The sequence below is a fragment of the Schistocerca piceifrons genome, chromosome 7 (assembly GCF_021461385.2).
Source record: "Schistocerca piceifrons isolate TAMUIC-IGC-003096 chromosome 7, iqSchPice1.1, whole genome shotgun sequence".
Taxonomy (NCBI): Eukaryota; Metazoa; Arthropoda; class Insecta; order Orthoptera; family Acrididae; genus Schistocerca; species Schistocerca piceifrons.
This window is the reverse complement of record NC_060144.1, coordinates 231,536,004-231,557,237: the sequence shown is the minus strand read 5'-3', so window position 1 is coordinate 231,557,237 and position 21,234 is coordinate 231,536,004. Positions and strand designations below refer to the sequence as shown.

Genomic DNA, 21,234 nt, shown 5'->3' with positions numbered 1-21,234 from the left:
TCTAAATTACCCCACCATCCTCACTGCAATACGTCATGATTATGAGCAACAGGGATTGACACCTGTTCTGTTCCTGTTTGTAACCCATGTTTCCCAAGACGTCCTACAATGTTTCAACGCAGCAGTCATCTGCCCTATTGAAAATCTATCAATAGTAATGTGTACTAACTAGAAATTGTGTGGTACGTTTGAAGCTCGCTGGGCAGGTGTTACATATAAATTACAGCATATTTACTCCACAAAATGTTTAATAGTAGTTTTGTGTCTCCAATAATTATTACAATAACACCTGTTTCTGTTTATAAGCAATGAATAAAAATGCTCAAATGGTCTCAGTTCCTTAGGGACTAAACTGCTGAGGTCATCGGTCCCTAGACTTACGCACTATTTAAACTAACTTATGCTAAGAACAACACACACACCCATGCCCAAGGGAGGACTCGAACCTCCGGCGGGAGAGGCTGCACAATCACTGACTTGGCGAGCGCGGCAATAAAGATGTGCTGTTACAATTTTAATATCCTTGTGATCGAAAGTTTATGTACACTGTCGCCGTTTAAAATCAGTCCATTAGCACACTTACACGGCTGTGCAAGTAGCAGTTTCAGCTTACCTCAGCAGACGACGTAATTACAGCAGAGTCCCGCGTTTTTGAAGGTGATTCGCCTGTCACACCAGGGGTCACGAAAGTCGTTTCGAAGTGAATTACTCCGAGAAAGTCGGCCGATCCTGTAACAAAATTTGTTCCTTCGGTTTTAGTTAAATAATAAACCGAAACGACAGCTCCAACATTAAAACAAATTTTATTTGACTTCCCCCCCAGGAATTCTTCCACTGTGTAATGGAGATATTGTGGAAACTCAGCACTAGTAGTGATCCACGAGAATGTGTGTCAAAACAAATCAAGAAGTAATCAGTCCCGAGTTAAAGCTTCTATACGGTGTCTGAGATGGGTTCTGAAGGCGTAATGCTAAAGATTGTGATCATAGCCCGAGATTTGGTCCGAATCACAATTTTACGTTGTCACACAGAAATTACAGCATATTTAACTACAGGAAATGTGCAATAGTAGTTTTGTGTCTTCAATAACTATTAGAACAGCACCTTCTTCTCTCCGTAAGCAATTAATCATAAAACAAAGACTGCTAATGCATGCGTACAACATTTGAATTTCGGAGTTTTTAAAAAGAGTCTATTGCAAACACAGAATTAAAAACAAAATAAAAGGTGTCACTACGCATTGCAGCTTCTAGCAACCGTTTGCTACATTAGAAATAACGCTTGGTAAATTATATGCACAAACTGGTAAAGAAAACTTCTGTTACAACCGTCAGTAGCTATTTGTTACAAAAAGGATGAATATAGTTTCTAATGGCTCAGTTTTGCCAGGAACTTTTTCGAAAGACATCACTTCAGTTTCTGGACAACCATTACTGTTATATAGCTAGAGAAGACCGAAATGCACGCTATAAGCTCACGCAGGATGGCGTGAGGTCTGAAACAGGGTACGTAATGAATGCTATAAAGAAAAGTACGTAGCTTCTGGAATACTTAACTTTAATCCATCATTTGTATACATCGTTCTTGATGAGACATGCTTCATACGATAACTATCAATTGCTATGGCGCCTTGCTAGGTCGTAGCCATTGACATAGCTGAAGGCTATTCTATCTTCTCTGCAAATAAACGAGGCTTCGTCAGTGTTGCATCGCTAGCTAAGTCGTCCGTACAACTGGGGCGAGTGCTAGTAAGTCTCTCGAGACCTGCCGTGTGGTGGCGCTCGGTCTGCGATCAGTGACAGTGGCGACACGCGGGACCGACATGTACTAATGGACCGCGGCCGATTTAAAGCTACCACCTAGCAAGTGTGGTGTCTGGCGGTGACACCACAACTACTATTAGTTCTAAATACAGAAGTAAAATTGCTACTACTACATTGCTTAATCATCGGGAAGGCCTCTGATCCGTGGTAAAATTGCTGTTTTGAAGAGCGCGCCGCAGCGCGTTGTGTGAAGCAGTCGCCGTTTCTGGCGGTGGCGCCGCTATGTCAGTCACAGCTTTGGTGTCTCCCTCTGGTGGGAAAGGAGAAAGGTTGCCTGTTCACGTGCATTTAAGGGGCGCTATAAGCTCACCAGTGGGTCAGTCTGGGTGAGTCTGGAGTCAGTCTGAGTCAGTCTGGGTCTGTCTCTCTTCCGCATTTGTGAGGCAGTTAGTGTCTGTAGGTCGTCCGGAGTGCTAGTATGTCTTTCGTTCGGATCAATCTTTAAAGCCGGATAAATGAGTCTTTCCACTCCGCCAGTAAGAGAACTCAGCGAGTGGTTGCCCGGTCGGGCACTGAGTCTGCGCGTTAGGCCGCCAGTCTGCTCGAGTTGCTCAGGCGATGGTCATTGGCGGTTGGATCGATCGGTTGGTCGGTCGCGCACTGAGACACAAGATGACTTCTCTGTCTTGAGCGTCGGCGCATGTAAGGTCGCCACGTGAGTCCAGTGGGAAGCGCCGTATAGCGAGGGATAGTGGCTTCGCGGTCGACACGAGAGCAACAGGGGTCAATCCACGACATCAGTCTGGCGCGTGAGAGCTGGTAATCCGAGCGCTTCTGGGCCCCTTCAGTTATCATCTTCTGGAGCTTGGCTCGGTCCTCTCCTGGTGCAGGGATCTAGTTTTGCCAGTGGGCGCGTTTCCTCTGCATGGTTGGGTACAAGCCAGAATTTCCGCTGTCGTGTGTCTGGAAGTGTGTGGGAGACGCACCAGCAGTGCAGTCGCGGACGGAGCAGCGGGCAGTCGGTCCTTTGGTGCGGTCCAGGAAAGACGTGAGATCGGCGAGCCTTCCTGCGTCCGTTGAAGCGGCTGGCAGCGGACGGTTCGGGAGAGCGATTTGGCAGCGCTGCGCCAGGTCTTCTAGAGAAATTGCAGTTATTGGAAGTTAAGTGATTGGTGATATGTTGTATGATTTACTCTTGCTAAATTTTCTTGTTTTCTTGGTCACTCTCGTCCTCAGCTTGCTCGTCTGTGTCTCATCCGCATTTGTTAGGCAGTTTGTCGTTCGGAGCTGCCTCTGTCATGCTTCTCGGATTTCATGTGTTAACGAATTTATTGCTCGGAGTGTAAAGACCTAATTCCTGAAATATGTTTTGATCTTGCCTATCATCTTGAGAGGCGGTATCTGTGTACTGTAGAGCATCTTAATTGGTTTGGCCAACCTTGTAGAATTTTACATAAGATTGCTTTTTATGGGTTTTTATTTAAATTATCATTTTAGTATATAAAGTTGTCCCCCTTCCGCCGTAACACTTTTCTTAGAAGTTAAAATCAAGTTGCAAGTTAATCTTTTAATTTTAGTGTTTTGTACCATTACCATCCCTCCTCCGGGGTGCATAGTTTGTGTGCTTGTGTGAATTGTTAAAACTTTTACTTTAAGGTAATCTGGTGTGTTGCAGATTTGAACCTGTGTAGTCTTTCAGAGGTTGTTGTGGGCGGTCGTGACTACGGCCGTGTCAAAAGGGAGCGGCAAGGTTCTCCGCCCGAAAGCTCGTACACAAAATTTGTTTCTTTCTGCCTCTGAATAAATCGTAACTTGATATTTAGAGGGTGCTTTCTGGTTATAATTTTAAATTTGTTTCTTAAAAAAAAAGCTTTTAGGAATAAATTTCCAATTTGTTAAAAACAATTTCATTTTGATTTCATCAGTTACTCCCTGGCACCTACTTCCACGCTCACATAGTGTGATTAAATGTGTTAATGTTCTTGATGAATCACTAGTAAATAAAGTAAATTCTTAAGAAAAAGTTTTGTAAGTAAATTCACGATTCAGCCTCCATAAAGTTCTAGAATACTGATTGCGGAGCTTGTTTCGTTCTTCGTGATGTAAGGTGGGAAGCTACCGTGTTGTTCTTAGTGAACAAATGTTGTGCGCAACCAATGCAACAGATTATTGAAAAGAGTAGTTTGACGAGGCTTCAAAAAAATCACTCTGTCTAATTCAGCTGATTTTCTCGGAAACATGATGAAATGAGTCTTTCTTTGTGCGCAGTCTACCGTGCGGCTAGTATTAAATCTGTTCGACTTCAGAGTGTTACCACTCGTGGAGAAGATGCACTTTTTAAAATGATTTCATTGACGCTACTGGTGATTTCTCTCATTTACCAGAACTCGTAGTAGGAGGAAATAAGAGACAAGCTACTCAAATCCGGACGTACAGTGAATTTCATAGTTGCCACTCACATGCTTAATATACGAGGGTGGTTTGAAAAGTTCTCGGAATCACCACGAGAGGTTAGCGCTAGCGCAACGAGTTGTTCATGTAATATTCATTGGACTGTTGCCTGTAAACACGTGCCACGTCAGTCAGTGTTCTTGGAAGAGAGGTGTCGTTCCCGCGTAATTATTTGCGAAAATGGAAAAAAATCGAGATTCGAGCAGTGATTAAGTACTTCGTAAAGAAAGGTATGAAAGCAAAGGACATTCATGCCATTTACTGGGGGACTCTGCTCCTTCATACTCAACTGTTGCCAAATGGACAAATGAATTTCAATTTGGTCGGTAGAGCTTAGATGATGATCCGCGAGCCGGCCGGTGTGGCCGTGCGGTTCTAGCCGCGTCAGTCAGGAACCACGAGACCCCTACGATCGCAGGTTCGAATCCTGGCTCGGGCATGGATGTGTGTGATGTCCTTAGGTTAGTTAGGTTTAAGTAGTTCTAAGTTCTAGGGGACTGATGACCTCAGATGTTAAGTCCCATAGTGCTCAGAACCACTTTTGATGATCCGCGCAGTGGGCGGCCAAGATGTGTCACAGCACAGAAATCATTGGAAAAGTGCACAAAATGAGCATGGAGGATCGCCGATTTAAAGTGCATTAAACTGATCACGCTTGCCAGATGTCATCTGAAACGGTATATCAGATTTTAACCGAAGAATCAAAAATGAAAAAAATATCTGCTAGATGGGTGCCGCGACTCCTGACGCGCGCCCGCACACGTGCGCCGTCGCCATGTCAAAATTACACGAAATAAGATATGAATTGTTGCCACAATCGCCTTATTCACCTGATATGGCTCCATCAGACTTCCATCTCTTCCGAAAACTGAAAATTTTTCCTGATGGACGAAGATTCTCTTCAAACGAAGAACTGATAAACGTAGTTGACAACTATTTTGCAGGCCTGGAGGAAAATCATTTTCGAGATGGGATCAAGGCACTGGAACGTCGTTGGACAACTGAATTAATTTACGAGGAGACTACATTGAAAAATAAAAAAACATTTCAGTGGTGTAAGTACTTTTTTTCTGTTCCATTTCGAGAAGTTTTCAAACCACCCTCGTAAATGCTACATCGTGTGCCGAGATTTAACGCCGCCACAAAATAGCTTTGCACTTCCGCTAGACGGAGGTATAAAAATGATCCATACAGCGTGCCCCCTTAATGATATTGCATACTTTCAGTAATTGTGCATAACGACATGCCACACGAGGCTCCAATCTGATATCTTACACGAAACGAGGGAGTATGTCTCGCACAAATACGCTGGTGCAGTTAATCGGAAAGGACTCTTAACGCCCACGAGTTCACTGAAAATCTGGTTCTTCACATTTGTAGTATGAGGATTCTCAGCGGCACCTAACTGAATACTGAGACTATTTAGTATATCGTTTCTAGTGAACTAGGTTTCCTACGAGAAGAGTACAAACGCAGGAAAGCGAGAATGTAACATAGTATAACATTGCAGAATCCCCTGGCTCTACAGGACGAAAGGTCCGAAGTCACGAGAAGGATAACGGGACACTCTGTGTAAATAATAGGGTAGAAGCTGCTGTTCCTGCAATTATTTGTACTGCAAATCTCTATGAAATTCACAATTAACGTTAGTGTTGATTGCGGTTTCCTCATCCACATGAACTATCTTTGTGTGTTTTTTTTAACCTAGAAAATATTTATATATAGTGTGTTTCAGAACTCATGTTACACACTTTTAGAGGTTGTAGAGGGGACTTAGTAGATCAAGTTCTACGTAAGAACCCCAGTCCGGAAACGTCGTCCGGCGACGCTACAGAGCGTCAAAGTTATGAACTCCGTCGCCTGTAAACAGGGTGTTTCTAGGAAGATGGGGATAAAGAGCCTCTTTATTGGAAAGGAACGAGTCGTACGTCATATGCGAAAACCGTTCTGATACCTCTGACAGTGGAATGCATGTACTGGTACCGTTGTTCCTAAGATTGTAGGGTAGGCGACTGTCAGTGATGGTAGTGTGGACCAAGAGAAGGAAAAAATGTAGAGTAAATATGTGCTCAAAAATACGTACCTGAGGAGTCATGAGTAGTTATTAATTTTCGCTGCTGTATTGAACGAGTTTTCATAGTTCTTAAGATACGCATTTTAGATCTCCTTTTTATTAGACATTTATTCTTGTTTCGGCCCATAGGCCACCTCTGGAAGCTGCCAACAGTACAGGCTTAGCAACTATAGTACAGTATATGTATTCCGCTGTCAGAGGTATAAGAAAGCTTTCCAATTATAAATTTCGGCAAGTTCATTTCCAGTGTAGGGACCTTTACCTCAAATTGATACATTTATCCTGCTCCACCATCCTAGAAAGTTTGTAACATCATCAATGGAGGGTCAAGGAAGGAACCTCCACGAGTACGCTCCATAGCAACATCATCAGACTATAGCATGCCGGCGTCCCCTGGAAATGTTATCAATAACGATAACGGCCAATCCTTACACCACCGGAAACCTTTGAAGAAGCCTTGGACGTGGCCCTATAGTGAAATGAAAGGTTGTGACTTAGTTTCCGGACATTAAAATGTAAAGTAAAGTAAAAAGTAAGAAAGTGTAACATCATGACGGACATGTCTGAATGAACGGACGGCACGACGCATGCATATATATATATATATATATATATATATATATATATATATATATATATATATATATATATATATATAGTTTCGTCAGTATGTACTGTACTTCCTCGATTCACCGCCAGTTGGCCCAATTGAAAGAAGGTAATGTTGACTTCGGTGCTTGTGTTGACATGCGACTCATTGGTCTACAGTACTAGCATCAAGCACATCAGTACGTAGAATCAACAGGTTAGTGTTCATCACGAACGTGGTTTTGCAGTCAGTGCAATGTTTACAAATGCGGAGTTGGCAGATGCCCATTTGATGTATGGATTAGCACGCGGCAATAGCCGTGGCGCGGTACGTTTGTATCGAGACAGATTTCCAGAACGAAGGTGTCCCGACAGGAAGACGTTCGAAGCAATTGATCAGCGTCTTAGGGAGCACGGAACATTCCAGCCTATGACTCGCGACTGGGGAAGACCTGCAATGGACGTGGCAATTCTTCGAGCAGTTGACGATAACCCTAATGTCAGCGTCAGAGAAGTTGTTGCTGTACAAGGTGGTTGACCACGTCACTGTATGGAGAGTGCTACGGGAGAACCAGTTGTTTCCGTACCATGTACAGCGTGTGCAGGCACTATCAGCAGCTGATTGGCTTCCACGGGTACACTTCTGCGAATGGTTCATCCAACAATGTATCAATCCTCATTTCAGTGCAAATGTTCTCTTTACGGATGAGGCTTCATACTAACGTGATCAAATTGTAAATTTTCACAATCAACATGTGTGGGCTGACGAGAATCCGCACGCAATTGTGCAATCACGTCATCAACACAGATTTTCTGTGAACGTTTGTGCAGGCATTGTTGGTGACGTCTTGATTGGGCCCCATGTTCTTCCACCTACGCTCTATGGAGCGCGTTATCATGATTTCATTTGGGGTATTCTACCTGTGCTGCTAGAACATGTGCCTTTGCAAGTACGACACAATATGTGGTTCATGCACGATGGAGCTCCTGCACATTTCAGTCGAAGTGTTCGTACGCTTCTCAAGAACAGATTCGGTGACCGATGGATTGGTAGGGGCGGACCAATTCCATGGCCTCCACGCTCTTCTGACCTCAACCCTCTTGACTTTCATTTATGGGGACATTTGAAAGCTCTTATCTACGCAACCCCGGTACCAAATGTAGAGACTCTTCGTGCTCGTATTGTGGGCGGCTGTGGTACAATACGCCATTCTCCAGGGCTGCATCAGCGCATCAGGGATTCCATGCGTCGGAGGGTGGATGCATGTATCGTCGCTAACGGAGGACATTTTGAACATTTCTTGTAACAAAGTGTTTGAAGTCACGCTGGTACGTTCTGTTGCTGTGTGTTTCCATTCCATGATTAATGTGATTTGAAGAGAAGTAATAAAATGAGCTCTAACATGGAAAGTAAGCGTTTCCGGACACATGTCCACACAACATATTTTCTTTCTTTGTGTGTGAGGAATGTTTCCTGAAAGTTTGGCGGTGCCTTTTTGTCACACCCTGTATATATACACTCCTGGAAATGGAAAAAAGAACACATTGACACCGGTGTGTCAGACCCACCATACTTGCTCCGGACACTGCGAGAGGGCTGTACAAGCAATGATCACACGCACGGCACAGCGGACACACCAGGAACCGCGGTGTTGGCCGTCGAATGGCGCTAGCTGTGCAGCATTTGTGCACCGCCGCCGTCAGTGTCAGCCAGTTTGCCGTGGCATACGGAGCTCCACCGCAGTCTTTAACACTGGTAGCATGCTGCGACAGCGTGGACGTGAACCGTATGTGCAGTTGACGGACTTTGAGCGAGGGCGTATAGTGGGCATGCGGGAGGCTGGGTGGACGTACCGCCGAATTGCTCAACACGTGGGGCGTGAGGTCTCCACAGTACATCGATGTTGTCGCCAGTGGTCGGCGGAAGGTGCACGTGCCCGTCGACCTGGGACCGGACCGCAGCGACGCACGGATGCACGCCAAGACCGTAGGATCCTACGCAGTGCCGTAGGGGACCGCACCGCCACTTCCCAGCAAATTAGGGACACTGTTGCTCCTGGGGTATCGGCGAGGACCATTCGCAACCGTCTCCACGAAGCTGGGCTACGGTCCCGCACACCGTTAGGCCGTCTTCCGCTCACGCCCCAACATCGTGCAGCCCGCCTCCAGTGGTGTCGCGACAGGCGTGAATGAAGGGACGAATGGAGACGTGTCGTCTTCAGCGATGAGAGTCGCTTCTGCCTTGGTGCCAATGATAGTCGTATGCGTGTTTGGCGCCGTGCAGGTGAGCGCCACAATCAGGACTGCATACGACCGAGGCACACAGGGCCAACACCCGGCATCATGGTGTGGGGAGCGATCACCTACACTGGCCGTACACCACTGGTGATCGTCGAGGGGACACTGAATAGTGCACGGTACATCCAAACCGTCATCGAACCCATCGTTCTACCATTCCTAGACCGGCAAGGGAACTTGCTGTTCCAACAGGACAATGCACATCCGCATGTATCCCGTGCCACCCAACGTGCTCTAGAAGGTGTAAGTCAACTACCCTGGCCAGCAAGATCTCCGGATCTGTCCCCCATTGAGCATGTTTGGGACTGGATGAAGCGTCGTCTCACGCGGTCTGCACGTCCAGCACGAACGCTGGTCCAACTGAGGCGCCAGGTGGAAATGGCATGGCAAGCCGTTCCACAGGACTACATCCAGCATCTCTACGATCGTCTCCATGGGAGAATAGCAGCCTGCATTGCTGCGAAAGGTGGATATACACTGTACTAGTGCCGACATTGTGCATGCTCTGTTGCCTGTGTCTATGTACCTGTGGTTCTGTCAGTGTGATCATGTGATGTATGTGACCCCAGGAATGTGTCAATAAAGTTTCCCCTTCCTGGGACAATGAATTCACGGTGTTCTTATTTCAATTTCCAGGAGTGTATATATATATATATATATCAGACGAGATGACCAGTGATCTCCTCTATGCAGATGCGCAGCAGGCTCGAGCTCTGACGGGACTGGGCGAAATGCCGCGAGTAATGAGGATAATGAGCAAGAGGCGCTGCTACATTACTAGTGTGTCGGTAAGTTGAAAATCAGGGTCTGATGGAAGTCGTACCATTGCAATTCGTGCATTCCTGTGACCACAGTGTACGAATGCCCTAGTAAACGAGACACTGGGGTTCCAACCCCTGTCTTGTACAATGTGTCAACTTTCCCCATCGCTTAAAACCAGAGTCAATTCGTAGTCAATCCCTATACGTCCTTTGGATACTTAGCTTACATTTTTGGTAACAGAGTCAGAGGTATTAGGAAACAGACCAAATAGTTTGACATCAGGTGTTTATGACACTTGGGGTAGTCATAAAACTTTAATTTTCTTGTCGAAAAAAGATCAGGTTGTTATATTTAGTGTCTGTTTGCTGGTTTATGCCTGCGCTACCGACACACACTGAAATCAGCGAGACGCTCTATAATAGCACGACGCTGCAGAAGTCAAAAAGATACGTCGCAGCCCAGTGTTAAAGTGGAGCATCGTGCGGTGGCACGTTTTCTGCATTAGATGAGCAAAAACGAGGGACCAGTCCATGCAGAATGAATTGAACGGCCATACTCCACCATCGTATGAAGCAGTACCAATGAGAGATGTGATGTGTCGTCCGAATAAGACACAGTCAGGGCAAAAAGCACCACAGGTGCAAAGATGCGAGAAGGTGCCCGTGACATTGACTCTTCACTTGTAAAAGTTCCACCGGCGCCACGGGCGGCGCTGAGTAAGAAGATATCGACTTCGCGTTTGCCGACTTTGCCGGCTGAGTACAATCCGCCAGATACCGGACGACAACGGACAGAAGCTGTAACATTATGTGATTGCACTACGATTTTAAATCATTTACTAACCGAGCAAACGCTCGGCAACAGTTAACAAATAACGCTGCGAGAATGTGTAAAACGAACGTCTTGTGACGTGACGTGTTTATTGTGGAAGCGCTGTCAGATATGCACTGAGCTATTGACTTCGAAAGCCGCTGCGCGAAAGGCGGACAAAGAACACTTTTACACTTTTTTGATGTACGAAATATTCTCGATGAACAGTTACTCACCGTTCTGTCTCTTGTAATTTGCGTCGGACACGCATATCTTACCAGCATATTATTATTGTTTGAAAATATTATTTTAGTGTAATGTGAAAGTGTCATACTGCATAGCAGTAGATTTATGTGAGAAGCTATATTGAGCAACGTTTATCTGGAAATGTCAAAGGATTTATTTTCATTATGAGAAGAGAAGTGCCAGTCAAAACGGCATTCATGTTAAATCCTTCAATGCATTAGAAGTTCGTTATCTATTGATTGCCATAAATTCAAAGTTAGATGGAACTTGTACATGGACTATTTATTTAGTATAGAACCTATGTCTCACTACTTCATGACCATACGTATCTGATTTTCTTCTATGTTTCTGCAAAGTTTGATGCTTCACAGTCATGGACTGTTTCGTTTAAATCGGACGGAAGTTCTATACTAAGAAATTTTTTCTCCGCGCCTTATTCTACTGGTAAATGCATGATAAACTTCGGTCCTTTAGAAAATTCATGTTGAGCTATCCAAAAATAATTATATTTTCAATAGTCATTTACCTTCCTCTGCAAAGCGACTTCTGACTGATCAGATGATTCAACAAGAAACAGCTGCACACAATCGGCGTAAAATTCCTGACCAGTAAAGATATTCAAAACCACTACAATAACTAGTTATGTCTATTGGCCTAAAATACAATATATATCATTATGTGCTTTTCTCTGCAAATATATTTCCATCGCTGGGCCACTGTCTGGGGAGACGCTGACTAGAGCGGAGCGCTTGCTACTGGTGTTGCTGCCGTACGTTCGTTCGAGATGCCGCCCAAGACTAGCGGGAAGGCCGCCAAGAAGGCTGGCAAGGCGCAGAAGAACATTTCGAAGGGCGACAAGAAGAAGGAGCGCAAGAGGAAGGAGAGCTATGCCATCTACATCTACAAGGTGCTGAAGCAGGTGCACCCTGACACGGGCATCTCGTCGAAGGCGATGAGCATCATGAACAGCTTCGTGAACGACATTTTCGAGCGCATTGCGGCCGAGGCTTCTCGCCTGGCGCACTACAACAAGCGCTCGACCATCACGTCCCGCGAGATCCAGACCGCTGTGCGGCTGTTGCTGCCTGGCGAGCTGGCCAAGCACGCCGTGAGCGAGGGCACGAAGGCGGTGACCAAGTACACGAGCTCCAAGTAAGGAGGTGGCTCTGGAATGGAAGGAAGGAAGGAAGGAAGGAAGGAAGGAAGGATGGAGAAGGCTCCTCCGTTGCGAGAGCGGCAAAATGTTAAGCACAAAAGTAAACATACTGTTATAAAGCCTACTCGGAATACAGAAGAGCAGCTCTCGTTCACTTGGTTATAGATCACCGTCCAGAACTCACTTAGACAGGGAACGTTGTTTAGTGAACTTCTAGAATTGAAAAGACAATTGCTGTAACTGCATTTGTTGTGTACTATGAAATTTGTCTTCGATTATTTGCGCTTGACCATGGGAGGCCTTTTTTGTGTTATATTACAAGCAGTGTTGCAGACTTTCTTATTCAACTATCCACAAAGACAAGTAAACCTTTTTAACTCATTTGTGTAACTGTTACTAATTTATTGGAGAGTTGTAGAACCTCCGTTTTTTTGTATTACCTAAACCTGGGGCATAACTGCGTAATAGTGTCAGGGAGAAATTGTCTTAGCGGTGTACTGGATCAGAAACCGTTTCACGAGCTCACAAACTCGGCCTACCGTAACTGTGGTAGCACGGTCTCCAGAGCAGTAGCGAAGAGGCCTTACAAACCTGGCTCGAGGGTTTATAATATATGTAATATAGGGGGCGTATGTGGAAACTTTAGGCTGTAACTTGCATTTATAGCGGAAAATATCAAGTGTTTACTTTTACTACAATCCTTTTACTACACGTTCCGAACTATCAGAGACCGAAAAACATTTAATAAGAAATCTAAACTCCCTCCGAACAAGCAATGGAAGCCGCAACGGGACCGACCGGCCGCCGTGTCATCCTCAGCCCACAGGTGTCACTGGACGCGGATATGGAGGGGCATGTGGTCAGCACACCGCTTTTCCGGCAGTATGTCAGTTTACGACACCGGAGCCACTACTTCTCCATAAAGTAACTCTTCAGTTTGCCTCACAAGAGCTGAGTGCACCAGCCTGCCAACAGTGCTCGGCAGACGGGATGGTCACCCATGCAATTGCTAGGCCAGCCCGACCAGCGCTTAACGTCGATGATCTGACGGGAACCGATGTTACGACTGCGGCAAGGCCGTTGTCACTGAAATATATGCTTATTAGTAATCGGGTGTCCGTCAGAGACCAAACTGGAAGGACTTCTGTATGATTACAGAGCGTCAGTTTCTCCGAAAATACATTCTTTGCAATCATAATCAAGTAAAATTTTTTGTCAGCTATACCTATTATCAAGAGTTACACCTTCTTCAGAGAAAAATAGGTTGCAAATGTCAAGTCCCCGAAAAAAAACTGATTATATATGCAAAAAATGACTGTCCATAACAAAGTTCACAGCAAATAATGTTATTTAGCGCAGTGAAAGAATTTAGAAAACATTTTTGTTTTGGATCTGCTTAATATCTCGGGAAGAATGATAATGTTGGGAACGTCATATGGCCATTACAACCAGTAGAGCCTTCAAAAACTATGTCACCCTTGTGGTGGACATATTGCATGTCACAACAGTCGGATATTTTAAAGGATTGTCTTTTGGAAATTACTTGACGCTTCGTATTTAATGAGAAACGCTTTCTTAAAGTAAACAATCACACTGTGAAACAAAATAATGTAACTGATCTGTTTTCATTCTTCCCGGGTGTGCGTCTTCGCTAGATCTCTGGTTCTGCTCAATGCATCAGCAACCAAACTTATCGCTGAATGCCGGGGCGCTCTAGTGAAACAAAGTTCAACATCCATCGCCGTTAATTTCCGACTGCTGACATGATTCACTGACAAAATATCGTAAGAACAAAGATCGCAGATGGATGAATATGTGAGAAGAACAGTTCATGATACAATCACGTCTGGACAGTACTGGATTAAGTGGTGTCCTCGGTAGCTGAATCGTAATGGGCTGTCACTATATTTCTATACTCACCCCTAATGTACTCAATCTCTTCCTGTGTGAAAGTTGGTAACCTTGATCGGGGCCGTCCCTCAGCCTCACTATTGGCATCCACTTGCTGTCGCACCACAGCAGGATAATCTCCATCCTGGCTGTAGATAGGATGTGCGAAGATACCCACCTGCGGAACACAGTGACAGATTAGTTTTCGTGAGTCATTCGTGTCCCATATATAGAACTTACATGTCACGAGATTAAGATCAGTTGCACTCTCCAAGCAACGAGCAACACACTGAAATGTTGTAGGAGCTCCAACTGGGCGACAGCAGAGCTACAGCACCCACCTGAAACTGTCGTGCCCTTTCAGCAGCCTCTGCATCCTCTGTCGAATTAGTCAGCGGTTCAAGTCCATCCATTTCAAAAGTAATTCCCACGCTACCTGTACAATATATCGAAACAACACTTACAGATAAGTTACGGAAGCTAGATCAAAAACTAACTTGCATTATACACTCCACAGTAATATTGTAAAAAGGGTAAGTTAATTAGATCACAGTGTACAGCAATTGAAATGGTACTCAAAATAATATCGGTTGACTAGAGACATCGAAGTGCTCTGATATCAGGAAGCATATTTGACATTATTTATTACATGGAAATATTGTAATTTTATGCATTTATTTGCATGATTACCAAAACTTTTATATCGTTGCATAAAAGTTTTATATCGTAGATAAAAAAAGTAAGGAATACACTTCTTACCTACACTACTGGCTATTAAAATTGCTATACGAAGAAGAAATGCAGATGATAAACCGGTATTCATTGGACAAATATATTATACTAGAACTAACATGTGATTATATTTTCACGCAATTTGGGTGCATAGATCCTGAGAAATCAGTACCCCGAACAACCACCTCTGGCCGTAATAACGGCATTGATACACTTGGGCATTGAGTCAAACAGAGCTTGAATGGTGTGTGTAGGTACAGCTGCCCATGTAGTTTCAACAGGATACCACAGTTCATAAAGAGTAGTGACTGGCGTATTGTGACGAGCCAGTTGCTCGGCCACCATTGACCAGACGTTTTCAGTTGGTGAGAGATCTGCAGAATGTGCTGGCCAGGGCAGCAGTCGAACATTTTCTGTATCCAGAAAGGCCCGTACAGGACCTGCAACATGCGGTCGTGCATTATCCTGCTGAAATGTGGGGTTTCACAGGGATTGAATGAAGGGTAGAGTCACGGGTCGCAACACATCTGAAATGTAACGTCCAATGTTCAAAGTGCCGCCAATGCAAACAAGAGGTGACCGAGACGTGTAACCAGTGGCACCCCATACCATCACGCCGGATGATACGCCAGTATGGCGATGACGAATACACGCTTCCAGTGTAGCAATTTTAATAGCCAGTAGTGTATTTTCGATCCATGCCTTACAAGAGAGCATCAGAGCTGTCACAATACGTACGCCGACGAGCCAAGACATTATGACCACCAGCTTAATAACTTATTGGTCCCTCTTTGGAACGCTATACATCACCGATACTGAGTATAATGGACTCGAATGTTTGTTAGTAGGTTTGTGGAGGTATATGTCACCAGATGTCTACGCTCAAGTCATGTAATTTAATTAAACAGCGGGCCGCTGATTTCTTTATGCGGTGATGGTGCTTGATAGCGACCTAAAAGGGTCCACTGTATTCACATCAAGCTAATTTCGTTGCAAAAACATCAACGTGAGTACACTAGTCGCTCCTCAAACCACTGTAGCACGGTTCTGGCTTTGAGATATGGACAGTTAACCTGCTGTTAGGTGATATCGTCGGCGGAGGAGACGTCGAGCATGAACGGGGTGCAGGTGGTCCACAGCTGTGAGCGACTCTTCGATCACTACCATACTCCCACGCGACCGTAGCAGGACGTTTACCACGGCATAATACTGCTCCCATCCTTGGCGAAGTGCTCATATCGAACTGTCGTTCGCCTACATGATGGCGTTTGTGGAGACGACCTTTGACCTGAAGTAGCACCAATGTGATTCACGCGACGAGGCGACGCGTTTCCCCTGATCCACGGTCCAATCTCGACGATCTCGTGGCCACTGCAGTGTTGCTTGATCACGTCGTTGGGCCAACATATGGACACGTGGGGGTCGTCTGCTACTGAGCAACATATTCAACCATTTACGATGAATGGTATGCTCCAAAACACTTACGCGTGCACCAGCATGTGCTCTTTAGGCAGAGATGTGGCAAATCGCCACCTATTCTGCTTCACAGAGCAGGTAAGCCTCCCAATCCCCCGTTCTGTGAAGCGTTGTGGACGTCCAACCACGTAGCACCCAGTGGTCGTTCTACTACCTCCGTAGATGCTCACTACAGCACAAGTTACGTTTTAGAGATACTCGTTCTCACGCTCTGGGGAATAATAATATCACCTTTGTCGAAGTCGCTTATGACAGTAGACTTCTCCATCTGCGGCCAGTGTTGTCACTAGAATGATTTTACCATCCGTCTTCGACTCACTTATATACTTTCCTCACCGCGTCACGTTCCACCAAGCGACATCCAGCCTCGCAGCGACGCGGGTCCATAATGTTTCGGCTGATCAAGGATAATTCAAAAGTTCTTAATATAAATTTAAATTTAGAAACTAAAGGAAATTAAAATTTTCAGTTTCATTTACATCCTCTAGTATACAGGGTGCTCCCTTGATCGTGAGCGGGCCGAATATCTCACGAAATAAGCATCAAACGAAAAAACTACAAAGAACAAAACTCGTCTAGCTTGAAGGTGGAAACCCGATGGCGCTATGGTTGGCCCGCTAGATGGCGCTGCCATAGGTCAAACGGATATCAACTGCGGTTTTTTTTTTTAAAAATAGGAACACCCATTTTTTATTACATATTCGGCCTGCCGACGTGGCCGAGCGGTTCTAGGTGCTACAGTCTGGAACCACGCGACCGCTGCGGTCGCAGGTTCGAATCCTGCCTCGGGCATGGATGTGTGTGATGTCCTTAGGTTAGTTAGGTTTAAGTAGTTCTAAGTTCTAGGGGACTGATGACCTCAGAAGTTAAGTCCCATAGTGCTCAGAGCCATTTGAACCATTTTTTGTAGTACGTGAAGAAATATGAATGTTGGACCAATTTTTTCGCTTCGTGGGATATTTGGCCCGGTCACTATCAATGGACCACCCTGTATAACAACGTTTCGCTTTTTCTAGACTATCGTGACTGAAACTGTCTTCAGTGAGTGCTGTTGCATGTAAGGAAAAATTTAGTCACTCCAAATTGTTACAGCACGTGATAAATTATTGACACTGCCTGTTACCTTTCACATCTTTGAGAATGAAACTTGTGTCAAGTGCGAAAAGAAAACACAAATGTAGCCGTCTCTCATATTCGGGGCTAAATCACTGGTATGCATTAAAGAAAGTAGAGGGCGTAGGAAGTGAGTCTATGGCATCTGCGAATTCACAAACTTCCAAGCAGACTTGTTTCACAAATGCCAAGGACAGCCTTCTGCTTCTAGGTTGCTAGAAGTATAATGAATCACTAGAGAACTTTTGCCTTTTTTTTAATTACCTAGTATACACAAAGTATAAGATGGGCGTTGTTAAATCAAGAAAGATACGTATCGACTGCGTATCGATTAACTCTGACTTTCACAGGAAAGGAAAAGATGGGTTTTCTGATGCCGATTCTCCCTGACTACAAATTGCAGTCTAACGACAGTTACGTAGGCTGAAATTTCCAGTTAAATTCTGATACTGGTAGAAGGAAAACTGCAACATATTAGATAAAACCCAAACCTTCAGATGTCAGACACTAAGATCTGTTCCAAACGACCTGTATCGACAGAGTATCAACCAACATTCCGAGTTAGTTAGTACTGTGAGCTGTCGCCCAGCAGAACGATCGTGAACGTTAATTAAAAGTAACACCGGAACTACCAGAGCACAGGAAAAGCGTATCTGTGAGCTAACAATACATATGCATCCCGTGGGACGGAAACTTCTTTTGTGATTTTCTCGGACTTGCCAGAGTAGCAGTTCCGTTTCGAGCGCCGAGCGGGAAGGTTCTTGTTTATTTCACTTGCCGCAGCCCCGCTTGTGTGGAGATTTCCTCGTTAGTGTTGTTCCGTCCGCCGAGTGAGTCGTAGCGCCTCTGCTCCGCCTTACTGTTTGTTTGTGTTCGTCTACTTGCAGCGGCGTCGGCTGCTCCGCTGTGGCTACCATGGTTCCACGCGTATTCAACGAAAAGGTACTGTGAGCTTTACTTTCGGTGAATCAAAGTAACACGTGCAGCCTGGGTCTCTAGATATCTGACCGATGACCTCAGCAGTTTGGCCCCTTAGAATCTTACTTTCTAGAAATCCACGACAGGCTTGTCGATAGAATTCATGTGAACTCTGATCAGGTCCACACAACTTATTTTGACGCAGACGAGTATGTGTTTTACGTAAAATATATGGATCCCCTTCCCGTTGAAAGATTACTGTTGCGACATGGTCCTCAAGTTCCGTTCAAGCATCGCGATAATTCCGCTAGTATAGTGTCACTCGTAAATGGTGAAATTAACTATACCAATGTCGGAGTGTTCAACCTCCAGTCGGAGGTTGATGACAATTTTCTAAAGGACATGTTGACTCCTTACCGTAACGTGAAAAACGTCCGTCGTGAACGTTGATCTACTCAACACAGATTACTGTGTAACAGTGGAGTTCGTTCCGTGGAAATGCATGTCAAATGCAATATTCCATCACATTTACAGGTGTATGATTACCGCGCTAGTGTCATGCATTCTGGTCAAGTGGGAACCTGCTACCTCTGTAATGAAAGTGGACACGTTCGGTCTGCCGGCCGCTGTGGTCGAGCGGTTCTTGGCGCTTCAGACCGGAACCATGCTGCTGCTACGGTCGCAGGTTCCCATGCTGCCTCGGCCATGGATGTGTGTGATATGCTTAGGTTATTTAGGTTTAAGTAGTTCTAAGTCTAGGGGACTGATGGCCTCAGATGTTAAGTCCCATAGTGCTTCGAGCCATTTGAACGACGTTCGGTCTAATTGCCCGTGGAGGATTTTTGTGTTAACGCTGTCATTAGCACAGAGTCGCAAATCGACGGTTGCTGATCTTGTTCCTTCCACTCCGGACGTCGGATCTACTTCTGCTTCAGATCATACTGGACAAAGTCAGTTCTGATAATCTGTAAATGAATATCCGCCTTTACCTCCGTGATAGGTTCAGAATCCTATGCTCCCCCCCCCCCCCCCCCAAGGGGTGGAACCTGTAACAGGGACAAACAAGCGACGTAGCACTCAAGATGGAGATTGTGAGGATTTGGCTGTGCCTTCTGCCCAAAACTCCTCCGCATCGATTGTGTCCCCTGCTCCTCTCGGTGCTACGATCCTGCATCCCTCCTGCTCGCGTAGTGGCTCCTTCTGAGTTGCCTGTGTTTAGAGAAGAAGCAGAGCCCACCCCCCTCCCCCCCTACCAACCCCCTTCGTCTTTGTGTCCTCCGTTACAGTCTGATACGACGCTATGTCCTCTTGTTCCTTTGTCTTAAGCCGCTGTCGGTTTCCTGAAGTTGCCGCCTACTGCAAATCCAGGGGAATAAAAATGTGCCACCAAGTATCACCTGTTGCATTGGTAGCTCGACAGAATGCTTCCGCCTTAATGACTGGACCTGCGTTATATGACCCCTGTTCTGAGGGGCACCAAGTTATGCCTATGAGCCCTCCTACACCTCTCTCGGCAGGGGCCACCATGTGACGTAGCCGACAGAAACAACATGTTCAACCTGACCGTGCAGTGGCACGTAAGAAACATAAGAAAAAAGGTTGCGATGACGGGGGTTCTGGACCCCCGATGCCTGATTCATCTGTGGACTCTGCAATGGACCTTGACTCTCAGCTGTCTACCTATTTCTGCTCGGTACGTTCCGTACATCGCTGTTTAGGTGTGATCAACGACACAAGTCTACACGTTCCTTTCCTAATGTTAATCGTGTAGAATCATTATTTCGATTGGCATCACTGCGTCAGTTCATGTGCGAACATAGTCTTCTTGCAGAAGATGTTATTTTGGCAATTTCCCTTTCCTGGTTTTCGAGTGATATTTAATGTAGCACCCGAATTCTACGGGGACCACCTTATTCTTCCGCGAAGGCATTCCTACTGATGAAGTTGAGATGTTGGATTCTGGCGGGGGCATAGATTGTCAACTTTTTAATCTTACTTTGGTTGTTTTATATGCCCTTCTGGCACTGGTCACGCAGTGAATCATTCGCGTTTCTTTAAAGAGGAAATTGTGTATCTGTTGCTTAAGAATCCTCCTGGTACTCTGTTGGATGGTGATTTTAATTGTGTGTTGCGTACTGCAGATAAATCTCTACATTTTATTTTCCGTCGTGAATGGCATGAATTCGTCCGCTCCGTACACCTGAAAGACGTCTTTATATGTGAAGACCCGACGTTAGTTAAACTGACCCACTTAACTGCGACTTCTAGTAGCACGTTAGATATGTTTTACTTATCAGACTGCCTGCTCCATTGTATTCTTGATATTGAAGTCATCCCAGTTTCCTTTACGGGTCACTGTGCTGTGACTGCAACTCTATCTTGAACGGCAACCAGTCAAATTGTTTCGCACTCCTATGTTAAACGCCGCTCACCTAGCTAACCCATTTCTAGACGACGTGATGCGAGCCGTGAGGGAGTGTAGTCTACGGTCCAACGGGAAGTACTCTTCCATAATTGTTTAGTGGACACAGCTAGCAAGAACGAGGCTCAGGCAAACTTTGATACTTTTCTGTGCTGCCAAAGCGGGAGACTTTCGAAGAACCTACGAATATTACTATTCAATCGTGAGTGAACTTCATGATGCTGCAGATCACGCCCCTCTGTTACGCAACAAGTCAACCACTTTCCATAGCTACTCAAGACAGTAGCATGTACACATCCCACCATATTCGCCATTTAGAAACTGTTTGTTTCCAACCACAGGGCAAAAACAGTGTGTCCTTTGCACAAGTCACTTATGTAAGTGGATTTCTTCATTTTTAGTCCATATCGTCGCTCGAATGATTGCCCAGTCATCTCTGATCCACTTTCATCTGTCCCTTGTCACATCACTTGTCACGACGCCAGCCATTATTGACTGAGCAGAGCTCGTAATGCTTTGGTTAATATGTCTATTT

General features: G+C 45.2%; 1 protein-coding gene across 1 annotated transcript in view; it reads right to left on the bottom strand.

Moving 5' to 3' along the window:
• LOC124805586 (myrosinase 1-like) overlaps window positions 1–21,234 on the bottom strand; it is a 63,178-nt gene that overhangs the window by 17,920 nt on the left and 24,024 nt on the right. The window contains exons 6-8 of the mRNA XM_047266153.1: window positions 14,329–14,474; window positions 14,069–14,216; window positions 614–729 (exon numbers count right to left, since the gene is read on the bottom strand). Of these exons, the coding sequence (XP_047122109.1) occupies window positions 614–729; window positions 14,069–14,216; window positions 14,329–14,474 (410 nt within the window). The remainder of the gene's footprint in view (window positions 1–613; window positions 730–14,068; window positions 14,217–14,328; window positions 14,475–21,234) is intronic.